The sequence below is a fragment of the Nerophis lumbriciformis genome, linkage group LG04, assembly GCF_033978685.3.
Source record: "Nerophis lumbriciformis linkage group LG04, RoL_Nlum_v2.1, whole genome shotgun sequence".
In the NCBI taxonomy this organism is placed as follows: domain Eukaryota; kingdom Metazoa; phylum Chordata; class Actinopteri; order Syngnathiformes; family Syngnathidae; genus Nerophis; species Nerophis lumbriciformis.
The window spans coordinates 36,858,239-36,882,329 of record NC_084551.2 but is presented as its reverse complement, the minus strand read 5'-3'; the positions used below and the strand labels follow the sequence as shown (position 1 = coordinate 36,882,329).

Sequence of the window (24,091 nt, the reverse complement as noted above, 5' to 3'; positions counted from 1 at the left end):
AACAATAGCAACACAAAATGTAAACTACTGTTTGAGTACACACGATTGTTTGAGCAAAACAAAGACAATTGTACAAAATAACTAAACAGAAGTAAAAAGTATAATCTGCTACTCATTTAAATCAGTTTATATGCCACAATGGAGGTGATTATTATTAGCTTAGGAGCGGTGCCACGCTGTGAATGGAGACACATCATTTGCTGTTATCAGCCGGGGGAATGAAAATAGTGTCATTCAGACGAAATTGCCGTTAGTGATCGGCATGGGCGAGCAGTGCTCGAAATAACGACGTATATAATAACGGTGTTACTTAAGCCGTTACTTTTACTAGTAACGAGTAATCGAATAATTACTTTTTTGCACGTTATAACGCCATTACCGATACGTTTGTTGTAACGTGGCACGTTACTTTTAATTTGGTTGTATGTCAACAAGCCAGCGTCAGAAGCACAGCAAGTTCAATACAGGAAATATATTTTTACTAATGAAAGCAACAACCAGCACCACACTAAAATGAACTTGACATCTAATAGAAAGAGGCAACATCACACAGCAAACAACATGTACAGTCGTGATCAAAAGTTTACATACACTTTTGAAGGACATAATGTCATGGCTGTCTTGAGTTTCCAATCATTTCTACAACGCTTATCTTTTTGTGATAGAGTGATTGAAGCACATACTTGTTGGTCACAAAAAACATTCATGAAGTTTGGTTCTTTTATGAATTTATTATGTGTCTACTAAAAATGTGACCAAATCTGCTGGGTCAAAAGTATACATACAGCAATGTTAATATTTGGTTACATGTCCCTTGGCAAGTTTCACTGCAATAAGGTGCTTTTGGTAGCCATCCACAAGCTTCTGGCAAGCTTCTGGTTGAATTTTTGACCACTCCTCTTGACAAAATGTGTGCAGTTCAGCTAAATTTGTTGTTTTTCTGACATGGACTTGTTTCTTCAGCATTGTCCACACGTTTAAGTCAGGACTTTGGGAAGGCCATTCTAAAACCTTAATTCTAGCCTGATTTAGCCATTCGTTTACCACTTTTGACATGTGTTTGGGGTCATCGTCCTGTTGAAACACCCAACTGCGCCCATGACCCAATCTCAGGGCTGAGGATTTTAGGTTGGGGGTAATCCTCCTTTTTCATTGTCCCATTTACTCTCTGTAAAGCACCAGTTGCATTGGCAGCAAAACAGGCCCAGAGCATAATACTACCACCACCATGCTTGATGGTAGGGTGGTGTTCCTGGAATTAAAGGCCTCACCTTTTCTCCTCCAAACATATTGCTGGGTATAGTGGCCAAACAGTTACATTTTTGTTTTGTCTGACATCACATGGACAAAGATAAGACCTTGTGGAGGAAAATTCTGTGGTCAGATGAAACAAAAATGTAGCTGTTTGGCGACAATACCCGGCGATATGTTTGGAGTTAACAACACAGCTGAGCTAAAATCCTGCTCAATGTGCGCTCTCAGTGACGTCACTTGGCAATAGGCACTCACACACACACTGCTCTCATGAAACGTCTCTGAACTGCATATGCCAGATATTTCAATGTTGTTTTTATTAAAGTAACACATGAATTACTTTACCTAGTAATTAATTACATGTATTTAATTGTAATTATTAGAGATGTCCGATAATATCGGTCTGCCGATATTATCGGCCGATAAATGCGTTAAAATGTAATATCGGAAATTATCGGTATCGTTTTTTTATTATTATCGGTATCGTTTTTTGTTTGTTTGTTTTTTTAATTAAATCAACATAAAAAACACAAGATACACTTACAATTAGTGCACCAACCCAAAAAACCTCCCTCCCCCATTTACACTCATTCACACAAAAGGGTTGTTTCTTTCTGTTATTAATATTCTGGTTCCTACATTATCCATCCATCCATCCATTTTCTACCGCTTATTCCCTTCGGGGTCGCGGGGGGCGCTGGAGCCTATCTCAGCTACAATCGGGCGGAAGGCGGAGTACACCCTGGACAAGTCGCCACCTCATCGCAGGGCCAACACAGATAGACAGACAGCATTCACACTCACATTCACACACTAGGGCCAATTTAGTGTTGCCAATCAACCTATCCCCAGGTGCATGTCTTTGGAGGTGGGAGGAAGCCAGAGTACCCGGAGGGAACCCACGCAGTCACGGGGAGAACATGCAAACTCCACACAGAAAGATCCCGAGGCCGGGATTGAACTCACGACTACTCAGGACCTTCGTATTGTGAGGCAGACGCACTAACCCCTCTTTCCACCGTGCTGCCTTCCTACATTTTATATCAATACAGTCTGCAAGGGATACAGTCCGTAAGCACACATGATTGTGCGTGATGCTGGTCCACTAATAGTACTAACCTTTAACAGTTAATTTTACTCATTTTCATTAATTACTAGTTTCTATGTAACTGTTTTTTATATTGTTTTACTTTCTTTTTTATTCAAGAAATTTTTTTTAATTTATTTATCTTATTTTATTAAAAAATTTTAAAAGTACCTTATCTTCACCATACCGGGTTGTCAAAATTAGACATAATAATGTGTTAATTCCACGACTGCATATATCGGTTGATATCGGTATCGGTAATTAAAGAGTTGGACAATATCGAAATATCGGATATCGGCAAAAAGCCATTATCGGACATCCCTAGTAATTATGTTAGTAATTAAATAACTTTTTTGGTAAAGTAACAAGTAACTATAGTCTTTTACTTTTTAAAAGTAATTTTCAGAACACTGATTAGAATAAGCGGTAGAAAATGGATGGATGGATGGATGGACGATTAAAATACACTTGTATAAAGAGAAGATAATGTCATGACTGTTCTAGATGTGTAAATGATATCGGTCAGTCACGTCCATCAGAAACCTGTGCAGGGAATGTGTGGATACCCAACAACCTACAGACATGGACCCTTTCAACAGCAACCTAATCACTACCTCATTGGCCGTCAGGGAGACGAGGGATCCGAAGGAGTCTCTCCCAAAAGTAGGAACCAAAAGCACGGGCAAACTGAGAGCCACGCTGGTCAGGGCCCCGGTGGGGTTTCCAGCGAACAGACACACCATGAGGCTGCAGGATAAGCTTGCTAGGCCCAGGCAGCGACTCAGTACCACCAATGTGTCTGCTGAGAGACTGTCACGCAGTCCCAGCAGCAGGCAGGAGCCAATCAGGAGCATGCATGCTGTGCTGTGGTCCTCACTGAGCCACATGAGGTGGAAGGCAAGCAGGGATGGTGCCAGAATCTCTCCGACCCATTCTGCATCTTTCTGGATGGGTGTGGAAGGAAACACACAAAGTCCTGCAGAGAGTCCAACTAGGAAGAGTCCTACTGAGGGAGCTCGGTGGTCCTACAAAAAAAAATCCACAATACTTTTCATCATCTGCACTACAACGCGTCACATTTATTATACAACTTACTGTTTGAAGTACAGAAGAAGACACTCACCTTAAAGAGTTTGTACGAGGAGAAAAGAGCTGAGAAACACAACGTTAGGTTGACTGATATCGATAGCCACACATAGGACGCCATTAACCTCAAAGACGACGTTGAGTAAGTGACACTATCAAAATGAGATGTCTGCAAAACTATATGGATAAAATATGAGTAAAAAGAGGTAGTGTTTAACAAATTATTTCGGTGATAGACAAATGTTGTCGAACTTGACTAAACACTACCGCGTTTGTTTGGACACGTGACATGGCCGCCGCCAGACTGACATGGCCAATGCGCCTGCGTGAAATAGATGCGTTCACTGCCACTCGTACACGCTAGATACAAAAATAAATAAATGACAATTTCCATCGCTTTCTTTCACCCGTGCTGGAGCTAGAACCTACACCAGATGACAACACCCCGAACTGGTCGCCAGTCTAACCACAGGGCACATATCGAGACCGGCAGCCACTCGCGCCGTCACCGAGTGGGGACTGAACCCACCCGCGGTACTGCAAGTGAAGGCGAGTCGAGCAGTGACGACTCTCGAATTCGCCTTTAACATTTTTAACTGTTTAAACGCCATTCATAACTCACCGGCTTTGATATATTTCCTTCGTTTGTTTTGACAAAGCAGCAAACACAGTAATTTGTTGTTTTTTTATTTGCAATGTTAAGATTTATTTACCAATTTCATATAAATACAGCACGTTTTGTAGTACATTAATATGGCTTTGATGACTCTAACCGAAGAGTGGATTCGGAAAAAATTGCGCCTAAAACATCCACGCCTTGGTAACATTGTCCTTCACTTTCCACACATATACATATTTCCATGTCAACTGTTAAAAAGTACATATGAAAGTCAGCCTTTGGGAAAAAGTGTTTATCTAACGATGTTGTGAGAAAGCTAGCACACTGAAACCATAACTGTGCTGTTTGTGCTATTTGTTATTGTTCTATATGGAGGTTAATTTTTGTCTTACATACTAAAGCTTTTGTGACACTAATTTTAGGTAACTGGATTAAAAAAAAATCAAATTAAGCTGACAATTTCATTACAACTTGATTCATTTAAATTCATAATTTCATTTAATTTAGTGGGTCTTGAGTTTTAAAGCAAAAAATATTTACACTGAATTTCCATACACTTTTTTTTTTACACATAATTTTAAAACACTGCGTTTTAACAAACTGCATTTTTAAACATCTACATTTTGCTCACAAATCCAACCAAATCACACTAAAAATGTAATGTTCAGTTCAGTTCAGTTTCAGTTTATTTCGAAAATGCATACGATACAATGTAATGCATCACACAATTCCAGTTGTTTCATTACAGCGCGTCCGAAAAGGAGTAGGAAGAAGCAGAGCTTATTTAATCCTACCCCTTTTCATACCATAGCATTTTTTTCGAATTTCCTTGTTCTCTGTAACAGAACAGTGAACAAATAAATAATGAATAAATAACATACAATAGTAAGCAAACAAATATTAAATACATAAATAATCTTTGTCTCAATTTAAAAAAAAAAGGTTCAAGATGTTCATTATAATTCCTGTTCTGTGTACTTTGTGAACACTTGTAGTTTGAACAGTCTCTTAAACTGAATTATATTGGGTGCTTTGTTTGATTTATTTGGTTAATCCATTCCATAATTTAATTCCACATACAGATATGCTGAAGGTTTTAAGTGTTGTACGAGCAGACAAATGTTTTAAATTAGATTTTCCTCTAAGGTTATATGTGTCATCTTTTGTTGAGAAGAATGTTTGTACATTCTTGGGTAGCAGGTTATAGTTTACTTTATACATAATTTTAGCTGTTTGCAAATGCACCGAATCGTTGAATTTTGATGTATTCAAAATGTGCGTATTTAAAAATGAATTCTATTTGTTCAAATAGTGTTTTAAAATTCAGTGCAAAAATACTATGAAAATATTATTAAAAATTATGAAAATGTCAGCATAATTTGATGTAAACAAATTCACTTCACAAAATTCAAACGCAAACAATTCAGTTACATACATTCAGTGTGAAAAAAAATGCTTACGTAATAAAGACACAAATTAACTTTCATAGTTTTGTTTGTGGTTTTGAACAGGAGATGTCCGTTCACTGCGTTTGCCTGGGTCATACAAACTGAAAATCAGATCTCTGGGAAAAGCACTGAGTAACTTTGAACGACTAAAAACTCTGGATCTGTCACATAACGCCCTTACCTCTATTGAAGTAGGTTGGAGTGTTTTTGCCTTTGTTGTAGTTGACGTTGTTACATTTAGTGTGTTAATAATCTTGCTCTGCCTTTTTCTAACCTTCACATTAGGGTCTGAAACACCTGAAAAATTTGCAGAGCCTAAATCTGTACTACAACTGCATACCTTCGCTGGAAGAGGTAAAAGTTCTCTTTGAGTTGCCGGTTTTAAGAGTGCTTGATTTGAGGCTCAATCCCGTGGCCAATGAGCACCGATACCATCCTATTTTGGTGCACGCCATAACCAGCTTACGCATGTTAGGTAAGAAACAGCAATGTTAGCTAAACCCATGCATTGCTTGAAAACAAAAATAATTCTGTGTACTCCATTTCTTTCAGACGCTTGTGTAGTCACACACACTGAGCGGAGGGCTGTCAGATTGCTATTATCTCATGATCCTTATCCTCGGCGAAAGAGATCTTTTGTCAACCAGAAAAGGTACAACAATGTTCACTCAAGTAGGAAATAATGGAAAAAGAAGTAATTTGTTCTAGGCCTAAACTGTTGTCACCATACAATCGTTCACATTTACCATACAAGCTTAAAAAGAAGCTAACAGCTGTATAAAACATGTGGAACCTCAACTCAAGAGTGTTTTGAGATAAGAGCTGTCTCTTAGCTGTTTGTTATGCTTCAAAAAGCAATCTAACATTTTACTTACAAGCATCCCCGCCATTTTACAGTGAACCCTGCAAAATCCGCCCAAAATATCTGGTCTTACTTGCTAGCATTAGCTAATATCTAGAGATGGACATAACATTGTTTTTCAACCATGGGAATAAAGAGAGTGTGTGTGAAGGAGTGCAGTGATGATATGATAAGAAGTGGATGATATTCATTGAATTATAGAAATAAATCATCAAAACATTACTGAGCGTGTCGCCAACTTGGCAAAGCAATTCCAGCGTTGGCACTTCTAGTCTGCATCATAATAAAGCAGAATTAATCTAATGCCAGCCAACAATGTTAAAATAAACTGCGAACATTTATCTATGAAAATGTGGAGAAGCTGCTGATGGTGTGTTTGATGGAGAAGCAGCTCAAAGGAGATACCGTAGAAGTCCACTCTCCAAGGTAAAGACTGTACATTATTATTACATTCCTGTAATTGTTTGTAGTACATTATATTGTTTTGTTTTTTATATAATATTTCTTAACTGAAAGTGTGCTTTTCTTTTAAAAAATACACGTTAAAATTGTGCTGTTTTGGACAAGCAATACAATAAATTTCAATGAGAGATGTCGTTCTAAGACACAAGTGGTTTTAGTTAAGAGCTATGTCACAGAACCACTTAACTTGATTCCTTGCATCATGCTTTTTAACTGTCATTCAAGTGTAAAAAGAAGTAGGCAGTTGTATATTATATCCTCCTGAGATGCGGCATCCTGTGCGGTGGCCATTTGTGTTTCGGCATAACAGCACTATTATTTTTTTCCCGAAACTTGCAACCGACAAACGAAATAGAACAAAAACAAATGTCCACTGCAGAGGACGCTGGTTCTCAGGAGGCTTTATAATTGCTAAAGTGGCAGATGGCTCCGGGGCAGATATGCACAGGAAAATGAGTCTGCACACCACACTTCACATAAAGAGTAAATACAACACACCTGTTATTGCTGTGTTTGTATTACTGCGCAGCCGGGACAGAGATGTGGGTTCCACTTTCAGTCATCACAAAAAAACTAAGCAAATGCTAAACATGGCATTAGTCTTTTTGAGTCGTGTGTAATGTAAAAAGGATAACATATTTTTGTCCAAGTATTTGTGTAACCTTCGAGGCATTTTTCACCTGGAAATTTGATGCCGTTTCCAAACTTGAAGGTACATTGTTTAATGTTTAGCACAGCACGGGAAAAAGTCTTTGCAAGCACCTGCCCAGGCCGCTTCGTACTCCTGGAGTAATATCATTTGCAGATGAACACATTTTTACTTACATTCATCTGTATAATGTTGACAGGGAATGCGTTTTTGTGGTGTAATTCGGGTGGTTGTGATTCTTCTATGTGTAGTCGTGATAGGACAATGGCCTTCGTGGAGCGTCGCAGTCAGAGGCTTGCCAACCTGACGGACGAAGATGATATGGTGTTACCCTCACCTCCACGGCAGCCAAGTAAGCCATGTACTGCAATAATGAAAATAAATAATATTTTCTGAAAGCTTAGCAGGATTTTAAAGTGTTTCACACAAGTGGCAATTTCTTTAAACTACTGTAAATGCACAAGCAATACATATTCTATACAAAACTTCATATTATTTGTTTATAGATTTACCGAATAATTTAGGGCTATCAAACTCATGTGATTACGGTAATCACACAAAAAAAATCACCCATCAATGATTTTTTTAAATTAATTAATTATTGTAATATACACAGATTAATTACACGATTGATTTTGACTACACATGCTCCTTTACCATAACCACGGATGGTTATCTAAAAGGTGGGACAGATTGTTATAAGGTCGGTGGTCAGGTCGATACAAATACAGGTTGTTGTGCTGGTGCTCGCTGGAAAATGTTTATTTTTTTATTTTTAATACATTTTGAAAATAATCTAAAAAAAAAACAACAACATTTTGACATTGTCATTATGGGGAATTGTTTGTATAATTTTGAGGAAATTAATTTATCCCATTATAAAGCTGCAACATAATAAAATGTGGAAAAAATTAATCGCTGTGGTTACTTTCCGGATGCACTGTACACCCTGACTGGACTTTAGAATAAAACTGTTGCCAAGTTTTGAGCAAATAAATGACATGCATTTAAAAAAAAAAATGTTTTTAATTCCTGGATGACATTCTAAAAATACAATAGCATTTGTGTCCAAATATTGGGTTCTTTTTAAAATTAAATTATCCAATTTTGTATTAACCTGGGATTTTAATGGTTAATCCAAATTCAAATGTGTGATTAACCTGATTAAAAAAAGAGAATAATAATTTGACAACACTTAAAAAACCATCGTGCCTAAAAATACCCGTTGTTATTTTATGATTTCACCATGGGGTGTCGACAAAGGACCAATTTATTGTGTTGACCTTGTAAATGCTTGTGTTGTCTCTTTAAAACTGACATGTTTATTGTGGGTTTTAAGTCATCTTAATATTAACACCGGGGCTAATAATTGAAGGAAGATTAACCAACTCAATTAACGACAGACCCGAAATGCAGCTATGCAATATATAACCCCTGGTCCTGGTTTATTTGCGTATCCTTAAATGTTTGCTTTAACACACTTCAAGGTCCAAAAGAAGTTCCAAGTGTGTTGAATGACTGCGGGTCGTCTGTTCCCCATCGTCTTGACAGAAACCAGATTATACATCCTCCAAAAGTGTCCTCCTCCAGCTTGAACTTGACAGGAGATGATGTGAAGGATCTTTATTGACTACTTAGTGCCACATGCACGAGATATCTGCTAATCGTAATTCATCCTTCCAGGGTAGTTACAGGGAGCCCTTGGAGAACCTGCTGGACGTCATGGTCAAACACTGGGTGGGACAGAAATCTCTGCAAATTGACAGCAACTTCCTGAGTGAGTTTGCCTCAGGGATTCTGGCTGATTGCTGCACTTTGAGATAATAACTCAAAATCTTGTCATCCTCTCTTTTTTTTTCCTTCCTGGATCCAGTTCATATTGTACAGATCTTCTCCATGATGGAAAACCATATCTGCAAGCGGGACAGTCAGGTTAAGGCCTTAAGAAACGAAGTCGACACGCTGTGTTTTTGTGCCGCCACTCAAGAGACCGAACACAAATCTGACACGTGCAGGTTGAACTCTCAACTGGTATGCTCTTTTCTAAAACCCTTTTTGCCACAGAGTGTCGATGCTTTAATACTACATTTAAACACCTGGGCCCTATTATACTATTTGACACAATTTGATGCATTTTTTGGACTAAAACAAACTCATGGAAAATATCCATCCATTTTCTACTGCTTGTCCCTCTCGGGGTTGGGATCCCAGCTGCACTCGGGTGGAAGGCAGAGTACATCCTGGACAGGTCGCCCGCCACCTTACTCCTGGAAAAAATATTTTACAAAAAATATTTTTTTGGGTGCAGAGTAACAATCATTTATTTAGCAAACCTTTCTGACAAACTTCCACAAGGGATCAAACCAAGCATGTCTGCTTTACTAGACCAGTGCATCAATGCTGAGCCACGGAGAAATGTGAAGGGAAACGTTCCATTATATTATACTTAACAGTAGCAGAGCAGGAAGCAGCTTCAAATGTAGTGTTCTGTCATTCAATCATTCACATTTTACATGTGCCTCTTTGATCTCTTTTTTAATTGAACCCCCAGATGCCATTATTGATCATTACTATCGCCATACAAAGTTAAACCAGTAAGAAGTCCAAAGTGAATGTATTGAGAACTAAAATAAGTTACAAATTCAATATTTTTTTTCTGTAAACATGCGCCTCAATTTGTGTGATAGCTAATCTGAAGACACTTTTTTGCCATCTTTTGTTAGTGATATCAAAAACAGAAATTGTGCAATAGAACCACAAAATAACTTAGTGGGCGTGATTTACTAAAGGTTTACGTCAGGGCTGTCAAACTCAAATACAGAGTGGGCCAAAATTTAAAACTGAACAAAGCCGCGGGCCAAGGTTGAACAAATTAACCTTTTTGATAGGGACCCAAACAAGTTTTGCATTAAATATTGAACAAGCAAGGCTTATATAACTTTATAGTGACATGCAAAATCGAGTTTCAAATAATAATAATAATAAAAAAATATCAATGGCATATCAAATACAATTTAAATAAAAATGTAATGCCTCTTTTCAATTTGCAGCCTTCTGAGGTAAATATCAACATTAACTTTTTCCACAGGCTAATAAATTTGAAAATAAAATAATGAATATACCAACCATTCAGGACTTTAAACTGCTCAGTTTGCAACACACTGATCTAATCTGATGTGCCCAAGCCAGATACCTGCCATCTTTTCTTGGATGCTAGTTCATTAATGTCGGGGCTCAGGCTTTGAGTTGAGGCATCCCTCATTATCGAACGAAGGTGTTCATCAGTCATTATATCTCGTATTCCCCAGTCTTGGGGGCGTGCCTTACAGGCACTGCTTTAAACGTCCTCTACGAGCTGACGTCACGTCCGCTTTTCATCCCTTCTAACAACGTGCCCGCCCAGTCACAAGATATGAGCGGCTCTTGTACGCACACACACGTAAATGCAAAGCATACTTCATCAACAGCGATACAGTTTACACTGAGAGTGGCCGTATAAGCAACTTTAACATTGTTAGAAATATACGCCACACTATGAATCCACACCAAACAAGAATGACAAACACATTTTGGGAGAACATCCGCACAGTAACACAACATAAACACAACAGAACAAATACCCAGAACCCTTTGCAGCACTAACTCTTCCGGGACGCTACAATGTACACCCCCGCTACCTCCAAACCCTGCCGCCCAACACACACATTCACACACCTTGTAGCGTCCCAGAAGAGTGAGTGCTGCAAAGGGTTCTGGGTATTTGTTTTGTTGTGTTTATGTTGTGTTACTGTGCGGATGTTCTCCCGAAATGTGTTTGTCATTCTTGTTTGGTGTGGATTCACAGTGTGGCGTATATTTCTAACAATGTTAAAGGTTTTTATACTGGCACCCTCAGTGTAACCTGTATCGCTGAAGATCAAGTATGCTGCATTCACTTCTGTGTGCGTGTCAAAGCCGCACAAATTATGTTTCTGGGCCAGCACTTGTTGAACTGGATGAAAAGGTGACGTTACAATTTTCGGGAGGGGCACTGAAATTTGGGAGTCTCCCGGGAGGTTTGGCAAGTATGAGAATTAGTGGTGTACCGCGGCACCGCCGCTGTATATAATCGGCGGGCCAGCTTTAGTGTTAATTTGATATCACCTCACGGGCCAAGTGAAATTACACGGCGGGCCAAATTTGGCCCGCGGGCCAGAGTTTGACACCATGGTTTACGTGTAGTAAAACGTGCAAACTTGATAGCACGAGCAAAGCTGATCTCCTAAACCTGTGCAAAGTGGAATGCGTCTGCTAAGTGAGCAGAATAAATTGTGCAATCCATTTTGCGTCTGTCTTCATTGTTTGCAAAATATATGCTATCATCAAAATGACCACAATATTTGGAGGAGAATATACAAATATTATTATTTAGGATGCACAATGTGATTTATCAACACTGTTTTGCGAGCACTATTTGGCGTTTTATTTAGCATGTCTCAGAAATGCGAAAATGACAGTTCCACACACAGCTGCAGGATCGGTGATCGCGCTACAAAGATAAACGATAGACAGACGAGAATCCTCCGTCCTACATGTGTGTTTTGGACGGTCAGAAATAACAAATATTACATATATTGTCTATTTAGCAACACCATTTTAACATTTTATAACTGTTTGAGGACTTGAGCTAAATAAAACAATTTCAATTTATGCGTTTGTATATTAGTTTTTTTCACACTATCAAAATATTTCTGAGTTGAATAAAAAACTTCCTTAAGTATGTGGAGTTTTTTTGCGTCTTTGCATACCTTCAGCAGTTTAAAAAAGTGGTGTCATTGTAGGTGCACTGCAGGACTGCTTCTAAAATGCCCGTAAAAAAAAAAATACATGTCTCCTGCTTGTTTAAAAAAAAAATGCCACATGGTGCAGTAAATGATTGTATCTCCAGTGTTAGTGAATCGCACGCAACACAACCTCTAATAGTACACGCTATTTTATAGCTTGCACACACTGTTTACCACGTTAGATCAGGCCCACTGAGTATCTCAAGGCTTTATTTATTCCAGCAATACCTACGGAGCACCACAAGGTGACAGAATCGCTCTGCAAACACCGTCCTCTTCCTTCTCATTTGCTGTATGTCAGGCTGTGAGTTAATTTGCATTTATTTGCATAATTTACCTTGGACGATGTGGGAGACACACAATGTGCAAAAACCATGAAAAGCAAAACAAAGAAGTTCAAATGAACTTTCCCCACTCATTTATAATTATGATGCCATCTATCTACTGTACACTACCGACAATCTACAGTACATTCACAGACAGTCCCATTATGATGTGTTTATGAGATCGGGTGAACAGGCCTGTCCTGGCCCACATTTGGAATTTGAATGGATGTATGGGAAACACTGATCATACAGTGAGTTGTGACAATTTCTTATATTCTGAATTGTTTTATTATTCTAAACTTCTTTCATAAGAACTTTTGATGACATGACATTCACCTTGGTTTCAACCTCTACAACATGATGTCATGTTGTCACTCAGAAGCGGTTATGAAATAGATAAGTTTAGAGACATGAAAATAAGTGAAACTATTACAAACAGCCACTACATTTTATTCAAATAAATCAGTTTTTCACTCGTCTATTGTCGTCAATACAATAACTTGAAATAAAATCCACCACTTTTAAATCACAGCCATGCGAAAGTCTCAAGATTTCAAAATAAGATATGAGTTATATTCCTATTAAATAAAGTATAAAAAATAACTAAAAAAGTGTGGTTACGTAAACACTTGTAGGACCGTTAGCTAGTAGGACACCTTGAGCCTAGAAATAATTACAGTAATTCACTTTATTTTCTTTAAGTTATTTCTTTGAATTAGAACAACGTGGAATTGTGTGGTTTGCGTTTTTTATCCGTGTTTTCTCTTGTTCATTGAAACAACTAAATAAATAAATAAAACCCAAACATAAATTAACATTTAATTTTATTTGACCACACGATGCGTGAGCGGTTAATAGTTTCTTTAAAAAACCTATTCACATCCAAATTTGTATTTTTATTAATGGAGATTCAAAATTGATTCATAATCCTCAAAGAATCAATGAAATAAATAAAAAAATAAAAAAATAAAAAAAAAATAAAATAAAAAAAAAATATATATATATATATATATATATACGTGACTGCGTGGGTTCCCTCCGGGTACTCCCGCTTCCTCCCACCTCCAAAGACATGCACCTGGGGATAGGTTGATTGGCAACACTAAATTGGCCTTAGTGTGTGAATGTTGTCTGTCTATCTGTGTTGGCCCTGCGATGAGGTGGCGACTTGTCCAGGGTGTACCCAACCTTCCGCCCGATTGTAGCTGACCCCGCGACCCCGAAGGGAATAAGTGGTAGAAAATGGATGGATGGGTGTGTGTGTGTGTGTGTGTGTGTGTGTGTGTGTGTGTGTGTACGTGTGTATAATTTTTTGCAATTTTCTTTTCTTTAAATCATAGTTATGGGATAAAAAACATTAAACAACAATTATTGATGTTATTATAATTATTATTATTATTATTGATACCGTTGCTTCAATAAATGTTTGGTTTTCCTTTTTTTAGTACTGCCTTTATTTGTATGTCTTCTCAATTGATTTGTAAATTTCTATCCTAAGTATTGTAAAGATGGGCCAACACTGTGCATATAAGTCAAATGTTAGCAGCCAAGAGAAATATTTCTAACCTGTAATGTGTTTTGAAAAAGTTTTATTATAATCTTTATACCAAATAATATATTATGAGAATTGTGTTTAATCAAGAATCATAAGGACAAGCAGTAGAGGAAAATGTATAGTTTAATCCAGGGGTCCTCAAACTTTTTGACTCGGGGGCTGCATTGGGTGAAAACAATTTGGCGCGCGAGTGGGATGATGTCCCAATATCGATGGGAAAATGCATTTTTAGACAATATGATTTGCCTGAGCGTCTAGGAGACACAGAGTAACAAGCGGTAGAAAATGGATTAGAAAGGACATATTACAAAATAAAAAATAAAAATAAAAAAAATATATATATATTTTATCTTGTCCAGGGTGTACACCGCCTTCCGCCCGATTGTAGCTGAGATAGGCTCCAGCGCCCCCCGCGACCCCAAAGGGAATAAGCGGTAGAAAATGGATGGATGGATGGATTATTTTTTTAACTTGGGACTTCCTGCGGGCCGGATTTTAGATGCTGGTGGGCTGTATCCAGCCCGCTGGCCGTAGTTTGGGGACCCCTGGATTAATCTAAAGTGGAAAATGACCAAATTCCTATGCATTTACCAGAAGAGTGTTTGTCTAAACCAACACAGGACGAGCTCAACCAACAGCTGTGGTCGGTCTTGGAGAGCAACAGCGACCTCCAAAAAGAGCTGATCAAGGTAGAGCGTGAATATCTCCAGTATCTGACCGAGCACCCGCCAGGTGAGCGACCCATGCACTGTGAAGTACGTTTCTGTTAATTTCTTTATATTTAGAACTGTCCTACTTTGTGTCAGACTGTCAGATAGAAGTGGAAGAGCTGAAGAAAGAGCTGGAAGAGCTGAGGGGAAAAATGCACTCTTCAGGTATCTTCCACCGTCTGAGCTCAAGGCATTGAAATAATCCAACATGTAACACACTCTGCTCTGTTTGCGTGCTTTGTGTCTCTTGCTGCAGGTCTGCCTGGAAGTGAGCAGGAATGTGATTAAGGAGATTTCTGCAGGGATGAAGCGTCACTTTGAACTCTGCACGCTTTGTTTGACTTTTCTTTTCGTTATTTTTACCTCATTTTACCTTTTCCCTCTCCACTGCATTTGTGTTGAGCTCCTTCAATGGCTGAGCTGTTTATTATTTAAAAAGAGTAGAAGGCAGCTTTTATTTGATGTTGACAATAACTAGTAGGGGTCATTTATTAAAGGAAGTTTGTGTATAAGTGTGTGACAGTGCTGTTATTTTATTAATTATCTTTTAAGAGGGGAAATGTGTGGAATTCCTGTATCATGTCCCCTCTTAACCATTTTTTTTTTTTTGCTTTTGTAGGTCAGAGCAGCTGGGAGACCATACTGAAGGCCATAGTCTAATGATTGCCTCAAGATTACGGCTGAATTTGACTGCAGGCATCAGGCACGTACACACACACTTTGCAGATTCTATTTTGCAGTTTCTCAAAGAGCAAGCCATAACATGACACATACTTTCACTTTCACTCTTTTGGTTGTGCTTTTGTTTTATTTTCGACACTGCACGACAAATCATGAACACACAATTAAGAGGTCTAAAGAACAAGTACAAAAACATCCACTGCATGCATCAGGGACACATAGCATATTAAAAAGTTATGAATTAAAAAATCCACATTAAAGGTGCACAGTATTTGGCATTAAGCACAAGGAGCTTACTTCAGCGACTGCAGCAGACAAAATAACACTGAGCAAGTATCACAACAAATGTTAAAAATACTTTACAAAAGTATACTTTTTGGATTTTTTTCCCTTTTACGTCAGACAGTACTTAGGGAGAAAACCGGCATTCCCTTCTTTTCTTCAATTAAATTTGTGCCTCGGCCCGACAGTACCACATGTTTATAGGTTCTCCTGATAACAAATATAACAGCATTCGATGGCAGCCGACTTTCTATTTATTCTATAGAATACAAGCAATAACACCTTTTAATCTTTACTTCCATTTCTAAGCAATAAAATGGCTGTCCAGTAGTCTGTCCTCACAGCAGGCACAGTAGATCAAAACATGACATAACACACTTTACTATCAGTTCTGTGCTTCTCGAAACAAATGTAATTAATATACATAACATGCATAAGGTACAGCAACACAGAAAGGAACATGAAGCCAGTGTCAGAAATCAAACCAAGTGGCTACAGTTTTCAGATTATACACAATCTAACCACATATATATATATATATATATATATATATATATATATATATATATATATATATATATATATATATATATATATTACAGCTACTTGTCATAAACTGGACAGGGAAAATAATATTTTATAAGTTAAATGTTAAAAGTACAATCTGCACGACTGAACTTTCTCCTGCTGCTGAATTCATGAGTTAAAAGTGTGCTGTTTGTGTGAAATCTGAAAGCGAAATAAAGCAATCCCTACCGAAGCTAAAGGCATACAGTATGTCACAAAAGTGAGTACACCCCTCACATTTCAGCAACATTTGTATCACTATATATTTTCAAGGGATAATGTTACAGAATAAATGATTAATACAATTACAGTACAGTACAATAGAGTTGTCCTTCGTTTTTCGCGGTTACATGGTCGGACATGCACGCAATAAATTAATTTCTACTGAGTAGGAATCGTTAATTATAAATCTAATATTTTAGTAACTGCAGCATAAAAACTATTTAGTACCTTCTACATATGTTTTCAATTATATAAGAGCCCTCTGTAAATGAAATAACACAATTTAGTCATAGTTATACTCTTTTAATCTAATATACAAACGTTTGTAGTACTACGAGCCAATCAATGGCAACAATACTGAACAGCGCACTCTGATTTGGTTTGGTGTCTATTGGCTTATACTACGGTAGTATTAATATTTTTAGTTCATTTAGCCATTTTGGTGCTTGAAAAAGCTTGATTTAGGGCAACTGTGTTAAAGAATGTGCTTTAAAAAATCTGCAATGTGGTGAAGCCGCAATATTTGAAGCACGATGTACCGAGGAACGACTATAATACACGTGCTTTTATTTTGAAAGCGCAATGCAGTATTATGTGACTTACCCCACCATCTCTGACTGTGGTCTTGAGAGAGACGTTCTGTTGGGAACATTGCCATAAATATTATCTGTGTGTATACTTATTTTCAGTGGATAATACATCTATACTATAATACAAGCTTAACACTGAATACTCTATATCCAAGTTTCCTTTCTGTGGTATTGTACCTTAAAAAGTCAAAAATGTCACGGTTGCTGAAATGTGAAGTGTGTACTGAAATTTGTGCTATCCTGCACTATCACCAAAAGAAGAGCAGAGTTTATAGACTACACAGTTGACAAATGGGGGAATAATACACACAAGACAGAATATTAAATATACATCATCCAAAATGGGCGCCAATTGTCTGGAAGGCTCATTAAAAATGAATTTCTTCTTAATATGGGCAAAAGTGCAATGTTGTTACATCATAAAAATCTTGTCCCATTTTTGTTTTCCTTGGCTTTCATTGTTGGTTGTGCCTAATAAATATTCTAAGGCCCGATCATAACAGAGCTTCATTATCGTCATCATCATCATCATCATCATTTGTGTTGTCCTCAGTTTTTGGCAGTAACTCGCCATCAGACAGGAATGTACCAGCTGGTGAAGACTTTGTAAAAAAAAATAGATGTAAACAGTTTTCCAGTTCTCACACTTCACAAAGAGAGGAACTAAAAAAAAAACCAACATAAGTGGATGAGAAAATACATGACCTATTTTGTTTAGACTTTTTGAGTACCCTTTTTAATAGAAAATGATCCGAGCTGAAGAGCTAATGTCCCCCCCCACACACTATTACACGGGTTTGGCATTGGGGGGTTTAGTGACCTTCTTTTCGTAGGACCCTCGATGCTTGTATCCTGAGACGTATCCCGAAGTGTCGACTACGTCCACCCGTCCTGCTTTTCCTTTCCCGCGACCCGTGCCGTCGAAACGCTCCTTGTGCGACCCCGTGAACTTTGTGGTATCCGTCAGGCGGCTCACTGTCGGGGAAGCCACCGCTCTCTGTGGAGGCAGTTAGCGGGACATTTGAGCCCCCACAAATTTCAGCTGAGGATCTGATTTTACAAGAACTTACTGTGACCCCGGCGATCACGGGCGCCTTCCCCTCAATCAACTTGAAGACCTCGGCCTCTGCGTCCTCTCCGCTCTTGTCTTTGTACTTCTTCCTGGCAAGCTCTGCCAGCGCAACCTTGAATTCGTCATATATGATGGTGCGAGAGGACTTCTTCCTGAAAAAGGGAGGGAGTCTTGAGACCCGTTAGACCCTTAAAGCTATGCTCAAGGAACAGAAAGGGTGTTTTCACAGCAAGCAACGACATGGAGATTGTCTTTTTTGACAATTATTTTGCCTCATATGATCCCCCTAACAAATGCACATGCACATTCGTAATTGCCAGTTTTACTACCTAGGATTCACAGCTGTAACCATGTTAATACCGACTGAATTTACCGCATTTCTTCATATAGTGGCCAAGTCGAGGGTTGCCAACTGTCGTTTCTCGTTTTAAAGTACTAATACATTTGTACTTTACTACGTTTTATTTGATGCGGAAATGATGCCATGGTGCCCTCAGGTGGCCCATGTTTGTGGTATCTGAGAAGTGCAATGAAATCCAGCACTATGTTGTATTACGGGCAGTATTATGGGCTTTTTATCTTGGTACCATCACACTGTAGACCTCTATCATGATTTATAGAATTGGAAGTCCAAACTCTGATTTCATTGCAGTTCTGCACTGTAGAAATGGCTAAAATTGATTATCGAGCATTTCTCAGGCATTTACCGGTACTGTAGCCACATCTCTCAGCATTGACTACATTTCCTACTTGTAACAGACCATTTTATGTGGAATCATCAACATTTATAAGGTCAACATGTAACAATTGGCAAGAAGTCAGATCTTCCTCATCCATGCTTCCATCTCAGGGCGCTCAACTTGTGTAGCTGGCAGTCTGCCCGTTTCACTTCCACCTTAGAAGCGCATAGTAACGCAGACACAAACATTCATCGCTGTGGCAATAGTTCACCCAAACAACAGCCTATAAAGCACCACAGTCTCCCTACGCAACCTGCCGTCATAGCAACACGCCACAGTAAACAGGGACGTTAGGTTTTATCATTCATTTTTCTCCTCCACTGACCGGTTTTGTTTAGGCGATCCATCAGTGTTGAATATTTGGGAGCTCTGTTGCTCGGAATCGTTTCAGTGCTGTCTGTATGTCAGATGGGAAACTAGATTTCCAGCTGTCATTACTTTCTGTGGACGATATCCTCATCAGACTTCTCAAGTAACCAAAATAGTTAAGCTATGTAAATAATCTAAGGAGATGACAATGATGAAGTACAAAAGTTTGACAGAGAACAGAACATTATTTTACCTGGCAACAGGGCTGTAAAACCAAAGATTCTGGGCCCCCCATGTACAACACTCCTACAGGGCCCCCATTCCACCCTAAACCCAACGTCACTGCCCTATACACATACTAGCTATATAAACATACACTAAAAAACTAATTATTACAGAAATATGGTTGAAACCTGCTTTCATACCTTCAATTATGTTTTTGGCTTTTTAAAAATGGCATTAACATTAAACTTACCTAAATAATTTGTTTTTTTATTAAAACAGAAAAACCTTTTTTTTTAAAATGCCAACAAATTCAATATAAAGTGGCCAGATTATGGATTTTAAAATACAGTCATCTTAGTCAACCTGTCATTATTCACTTACTGGTAAATATGATAAATCATAATCTGTCAAGTTGTTACTTCGGTGTGTAAAGTAGATCAGCTGATACACATAATGGATTATATAAATCATAATACATCATTATTATTATGAATATATTATTCCCAGTAAATCTCCTGGGAGTTAAGTCTCCCCCTGTCTTTAAAGACTAAAGACGCCTCTGTTTCTAGCTTTAATTGAAAAAAAGTATTTGAACGCGCCACAGTTCTGGGCAATGAGACGCAATAGTGGAACTTGTACATAACTTTCTCCTATGCTGCCACAAATTCATTTATTATATTTTCAATCTTTCGTCTATCACCTCATCCTTGTTCCAAAATGTTGGTGCTGTGTGTTAATGCTTACAGGTGAGCTTAAATGACGTTATGAGGTCTGTGTTGAGTGATGTGATACTGGCTACGTTCGGCTCTATCCAGCTTAAGAAACCTATTGAATTTTTACAGCTTTATTAAAATTTATGACAACTTATTTTATACTTACATATTTAAATACCGCCAAAAATCTTGAAAGTTTACAAAAACCCTGGGGCCCCCCTGTGCTTGTGGCCACGGTACAACATCCCTATTTACCCCCACACTTCAATGCCCCTGCCGCTTGTTTAATTGACATACTTGAACCATCTGCAGCAAAAGATCCAAAATAATAGGACAGAAGAATGTAATTCAACCCACAGCTTCCAATAATGTTCACTGATGAGGAACCATGGTGTGGAAACGAAAGCCATGCCAGTAATTAATTAGTCGACAGCGGATTTCTTAGGCCTGCGTAGTTTATGATGAGGCTCCAAGCAGGAACCACTCAGCCACACTGTGATTAGCCAAAGGGCAATATTTATTTTGTTTTTATTGTGCATGCAAAGGGCCTTGACACTGATGAAAGAAAATGCATGGTTGCCTTCCACTGCTCAGTCATGCCTGGAGAGAGTCACACAGCACATAAACCTGAGCCAGCCCCTTCCCCCTGCAGTCTGGATCCCCCTAACCCCCACCTACACTTGACACAGATGCTAATGTACTGACCTCAAAGCTGATGGACACATGTCTTTTGCAATGAAAAATACCTGCACAGGTCAACCGACTACCACAGCAAAGTTCATGAGACGTAAAACTGGAAAATGTGAGGACAGATAGATACAGTATAGAATCGGGGTGTAACAGTATGCCATAGTCACGGTTCAGTTCATTTGCGGTACAGTAAGGAAAATGACAAACATCATTTTTTAACATGAAACAGACCAAACTGTGATCATATAATTCTGAAATAAATACAACTCTCAATATATTTATATATATATATATATATAATGAAGTAATATGTGATGGTTTTCAAGTCTATGGATGTTCATTTATCCAGGACATTGTATCTTCAGGGCATTTAATTGATCACAACTGACCTGTCCATCTGTGCAGACTTCATCAGTTTATGCTCAGACTTAGATTGGTCAGATCTAGTCTTGTCTAAGACAGAACAGTTCAGTTGTGAATGATCAAATGCCTTCACGATATTTTTCAAGGCTTCTTAAGAAAGTGCACCAATGCAGGCAAGTAACAATTTGAACAGTTGGACATTTAAGTTCCTTACTGCCTGTAGTGTTAGTAGTTCCCCATCTCTACTAACCATAATTGCCAACCCTCCCGGATTTTCCGGGAGACTCCCGAAATTCAGCGCCTCTCCCGAAAACCTCCCGGGACAAATTTTCTCCCAAAAATCTCCCGAAATTCAGGCGGAGCTGGAGGCCACGCCCCCTCCAAATCCATTTGGACCTGAGTGACGTGTCGACAGCCTGTTTTCACGTCCGCTTTCCCACAATATAAACAGCGTGCCTGCCCAATCACATTATAACTGTAGAATGATCGAGGGCGAGTTCTTGGTTTCTTATGTGGGTTTATTGTTAGGCAGTTTCATTAACGTCCTCCCAGCGCGGCAACAACACACAACAACAGCAGTCACGTTTTCATTTACCGTAAAGCAGTTCCCAACTGCGCACACAACAAGGAGACGAAGCAGAATGCATCATCAGAGAGGGTGTTCAGCATGGTTAGAAAATTAGTGACAGAGAATAGAACAAGGATGGACAATTCAACCCTTAACTCAACAATGAGTAGATGAGTGTTATGTGTGTGTATATGTGTAAATAAATGAACACTGAAATTCAAGTATTTGTCTTATTTATATATATATATATATATATATATATATATATATACATAGCTAGAATTCACTGAAAGTCAAGTATTTCTTATATATACTTGGTGAATTCTAGCTGTAAATATACTCCTCCCCTCTTAACCACGCCCCAAACCACGCCCCCCCTCTCCACCCCACACACCTCCCGAAATCGGAGGTCTCAAGGTTGGCAAGTATGCTACTAACAATGCTGGCACACTAATTTCCTGTCTTGTCTTTGTCTGTTTATCTATTTCACTAAGAAGGCGGAGTGTTCCCAAACAAAACGACTGAAGAGAGTTTCAAACTGTAGTTCCAACTGCTAGCCAGAGGTTGCCCTGTATTTGCTTACTGAATAGACACAGAACTATGGACTACTCTTCCTGTCCCGATGCGTGTGTGTGTGTGTGTTGGAGACGCAATAAGGTTTTTTTCTTTTGTGGAGCAATGTGTAAGGGAGGTACAGGTGGTTGCGTGCATTCATTTACAAAAAGTGTTTAAGCAGTGTGCATTTACCTCTAAAATGAGGAAATAGGAAAGAGGATAGAGAAGGGTTGCGTGATATAGACCATATAAACTATATACATTTGGCCAACAATAGAGCTTTTAATACTTTCGTGATAATGCACGTTGATGACACATCCTACAGTAGCTTTGTCCTGCAAATTTGACAGCGACAAGCAAACATACGCGTCCTTAACGCACCGTATCATTCTCGCTAGCAAGCTAGCAGCTAACATCCCTCCACAGGGCGAATCCAATTCTAAGTCAGCAATCCTCGCCTCCATGGCGGCAAATAAACTAAGTTTCGGACAAGTACCATTATCACTGGAGGACGAGGAATAACTAAACATGCTACGTTACACACCGTAGGAGGTTATGCTAAACGCTAAGCTAGCGTTAACAGGTGGCAGATCGATACAGATATTGACAGTAACGATACCAAGTTTAGTGTTAGTATATGGTCGATACTGCTGTGGTTAGATCGATATTTTTTCATTAGCAAGATTTTTTGTTGTTTTTGTTATTGTTTACAAACTCAGGAAATAAGTCCCTGGACTTTATAGACCAAAAACCAAATGATTTAAATCAGAGCCAGCAGTAGGAAATAATATTTAGTTGAAATTGTTACACTGCCATACTGTGTTTTTGTCTGATTATAATTGTGACCAAAAATTTAATTATTTAATCATCTTGAAGGAAGTATCAGCATTAGTATGACCAATACTGCCCCTATAAGTACTTGGTATTGGATTTGTACTCAAATTTGTAGTATCACCCAAAACTAATGTAAAGTATACGAATAAAAGAAGAATAAGTGCTTAATACATTTTAACCGTAGTGTAGAATAGAACCATGTTTTAACAAAAAGTAAATAACTATTAACAATAAATTATAATATGAATGATAAAATTATATATTAGAATTATAAATTAGCAAGTAGAATAATAGTAGTTTTAAAAAAAATTATGCAACTGTATGTGACACAATATGTTACTGCATACGCCCGTGTAGCGCCATCACCTCTTTTTTCAAGGTTTGCACATACTTTTCAGACATACTAACTAAGGGCGCAAAATAGCGCCTGCATAATGGTGATCAGTCTTGATAAATCAAATTGTGTGTATGTGTACTGAATTATTATATTTGTATCTTCTCCTCCCAGTATTGTGGGCGTTCTGATGATCAGCATATATACTGCACATTCATGAAGACAGATTGCACTCCTTATTCTGCTCACTTAAGAGACACAATCCTCTGCACACAAGTTTTTAGTAGGTCAGCTTTGCCTTTGCTATCAAGTTTTCATGTGTTTTAGTTAACGCAAACCTTTAGTAGATCAGGTCCATAGTGTTTTCTTTTTTGATATGTGGGAATGTTCCTTGTTGCACAATGTATTAGCTTTTCTAAATGTATCAATTGTAATCAATGTCAATGGTGTATTGCACACAACAGT

General features: G+C 38.3%; 3 protein-coding genes across 10 annotated transcripts in view; 1 reads left to right on the top strand and 2 right to left on the bottom strand.

The window, feature by feature from the left end:
* Window positions 1-376: 376 nt before the first annotated feature.
* On the bottom strand, window positions 377-3,938 carry LOC133601172 (transmembrane protein 276-like). Its single transcript, XM_061954291.2, has 2 exons — window positions 3,465-3,938; window positions 377-3,366 (listed from the first exon to the last, which is right to left on the bottom strand). The coding sequence occupies exons 1-2, from the start codon at window positions 3,546-3,548 to the stop codon at window positions 2,842-2,844; spliced, it is 609 nt and encodes a 202-aa protein (XP_061810275.1). The 5' UTR covers window positions 3,549-3,938; the 3' UTR covers window positions 377-2,841.
* cep72 (centrosomal protein 72) lies at window positions 3,781-15,398 on the top strand. 3 transcript variants are annotated; one of them, XM_061954225.1, is made up of 11 exons: window positions 3,781-3,961; window positions 5,558-5,685; window positions 5,780-5,969; window positions 6,047-6,146; window positions 7,719-7,819; window positions 8,955-9,079; window positions 9,151-9,244; window positions 9,341-9,498; window positions 14,792-14,903; window positions 14,978-15,046; window positions 15,138-15,398. In XM_061954225.1, the coding sequence occupies exons 1-11, from the start codon at window positions 3,862-3,864 to the stop codon at window positions 15,167-15,169; spliced, it is 1,209 nt and encodes a 402-aa protein (XP_061810209.1). In that variant the 5' UTR covers window positions 3,781-3,861; the 3' UTR covers window positions 15,170-15,398. The 3 variants fall into 3 exon arrangements, with proteins under 3 accessions (XP_061810209.1, XP_061810201.1, XP_061810216.1); XM_061954217.1 differs by having other exon boundaries at window positions 3,782-3,976; XM_061954232.1 differs by lacking the exon at window positions 3,781-3,961 and adding an exon at window positions 4,032-4,247.
* A 257-nt stretch (window positions 15,399-15,655) lies between these two features.
* tppp (tubulin polymerization promoting protein) overlaps window positions 15,656-24,091 on the bottom strand; it is a 36,070-nt gene continuing 27,634 nt past the window's right edge. For all 6 annotated transcript variants that reach the window (XM_061954272.2, XM_061954249.2, XM_061954257.2 and 3 more), the window contains 2 exons: window positions 18,294-18,447; window positions 15,656-18,220 (listed from right to left, as the gene is read on the bottom strand). In XM_061954272.2, the coding sequence (XP_061810256.1) occupies window positions 18,011-18,220; window positions 18,294-18,447 (364 nt within the window). In that variant the 3' untranslated portion in view covers window positions 15,656-18,010. The remainder of the gene's footprint in view (window positions 18,221-18,293; window positions 18,448-24,091) is intronic.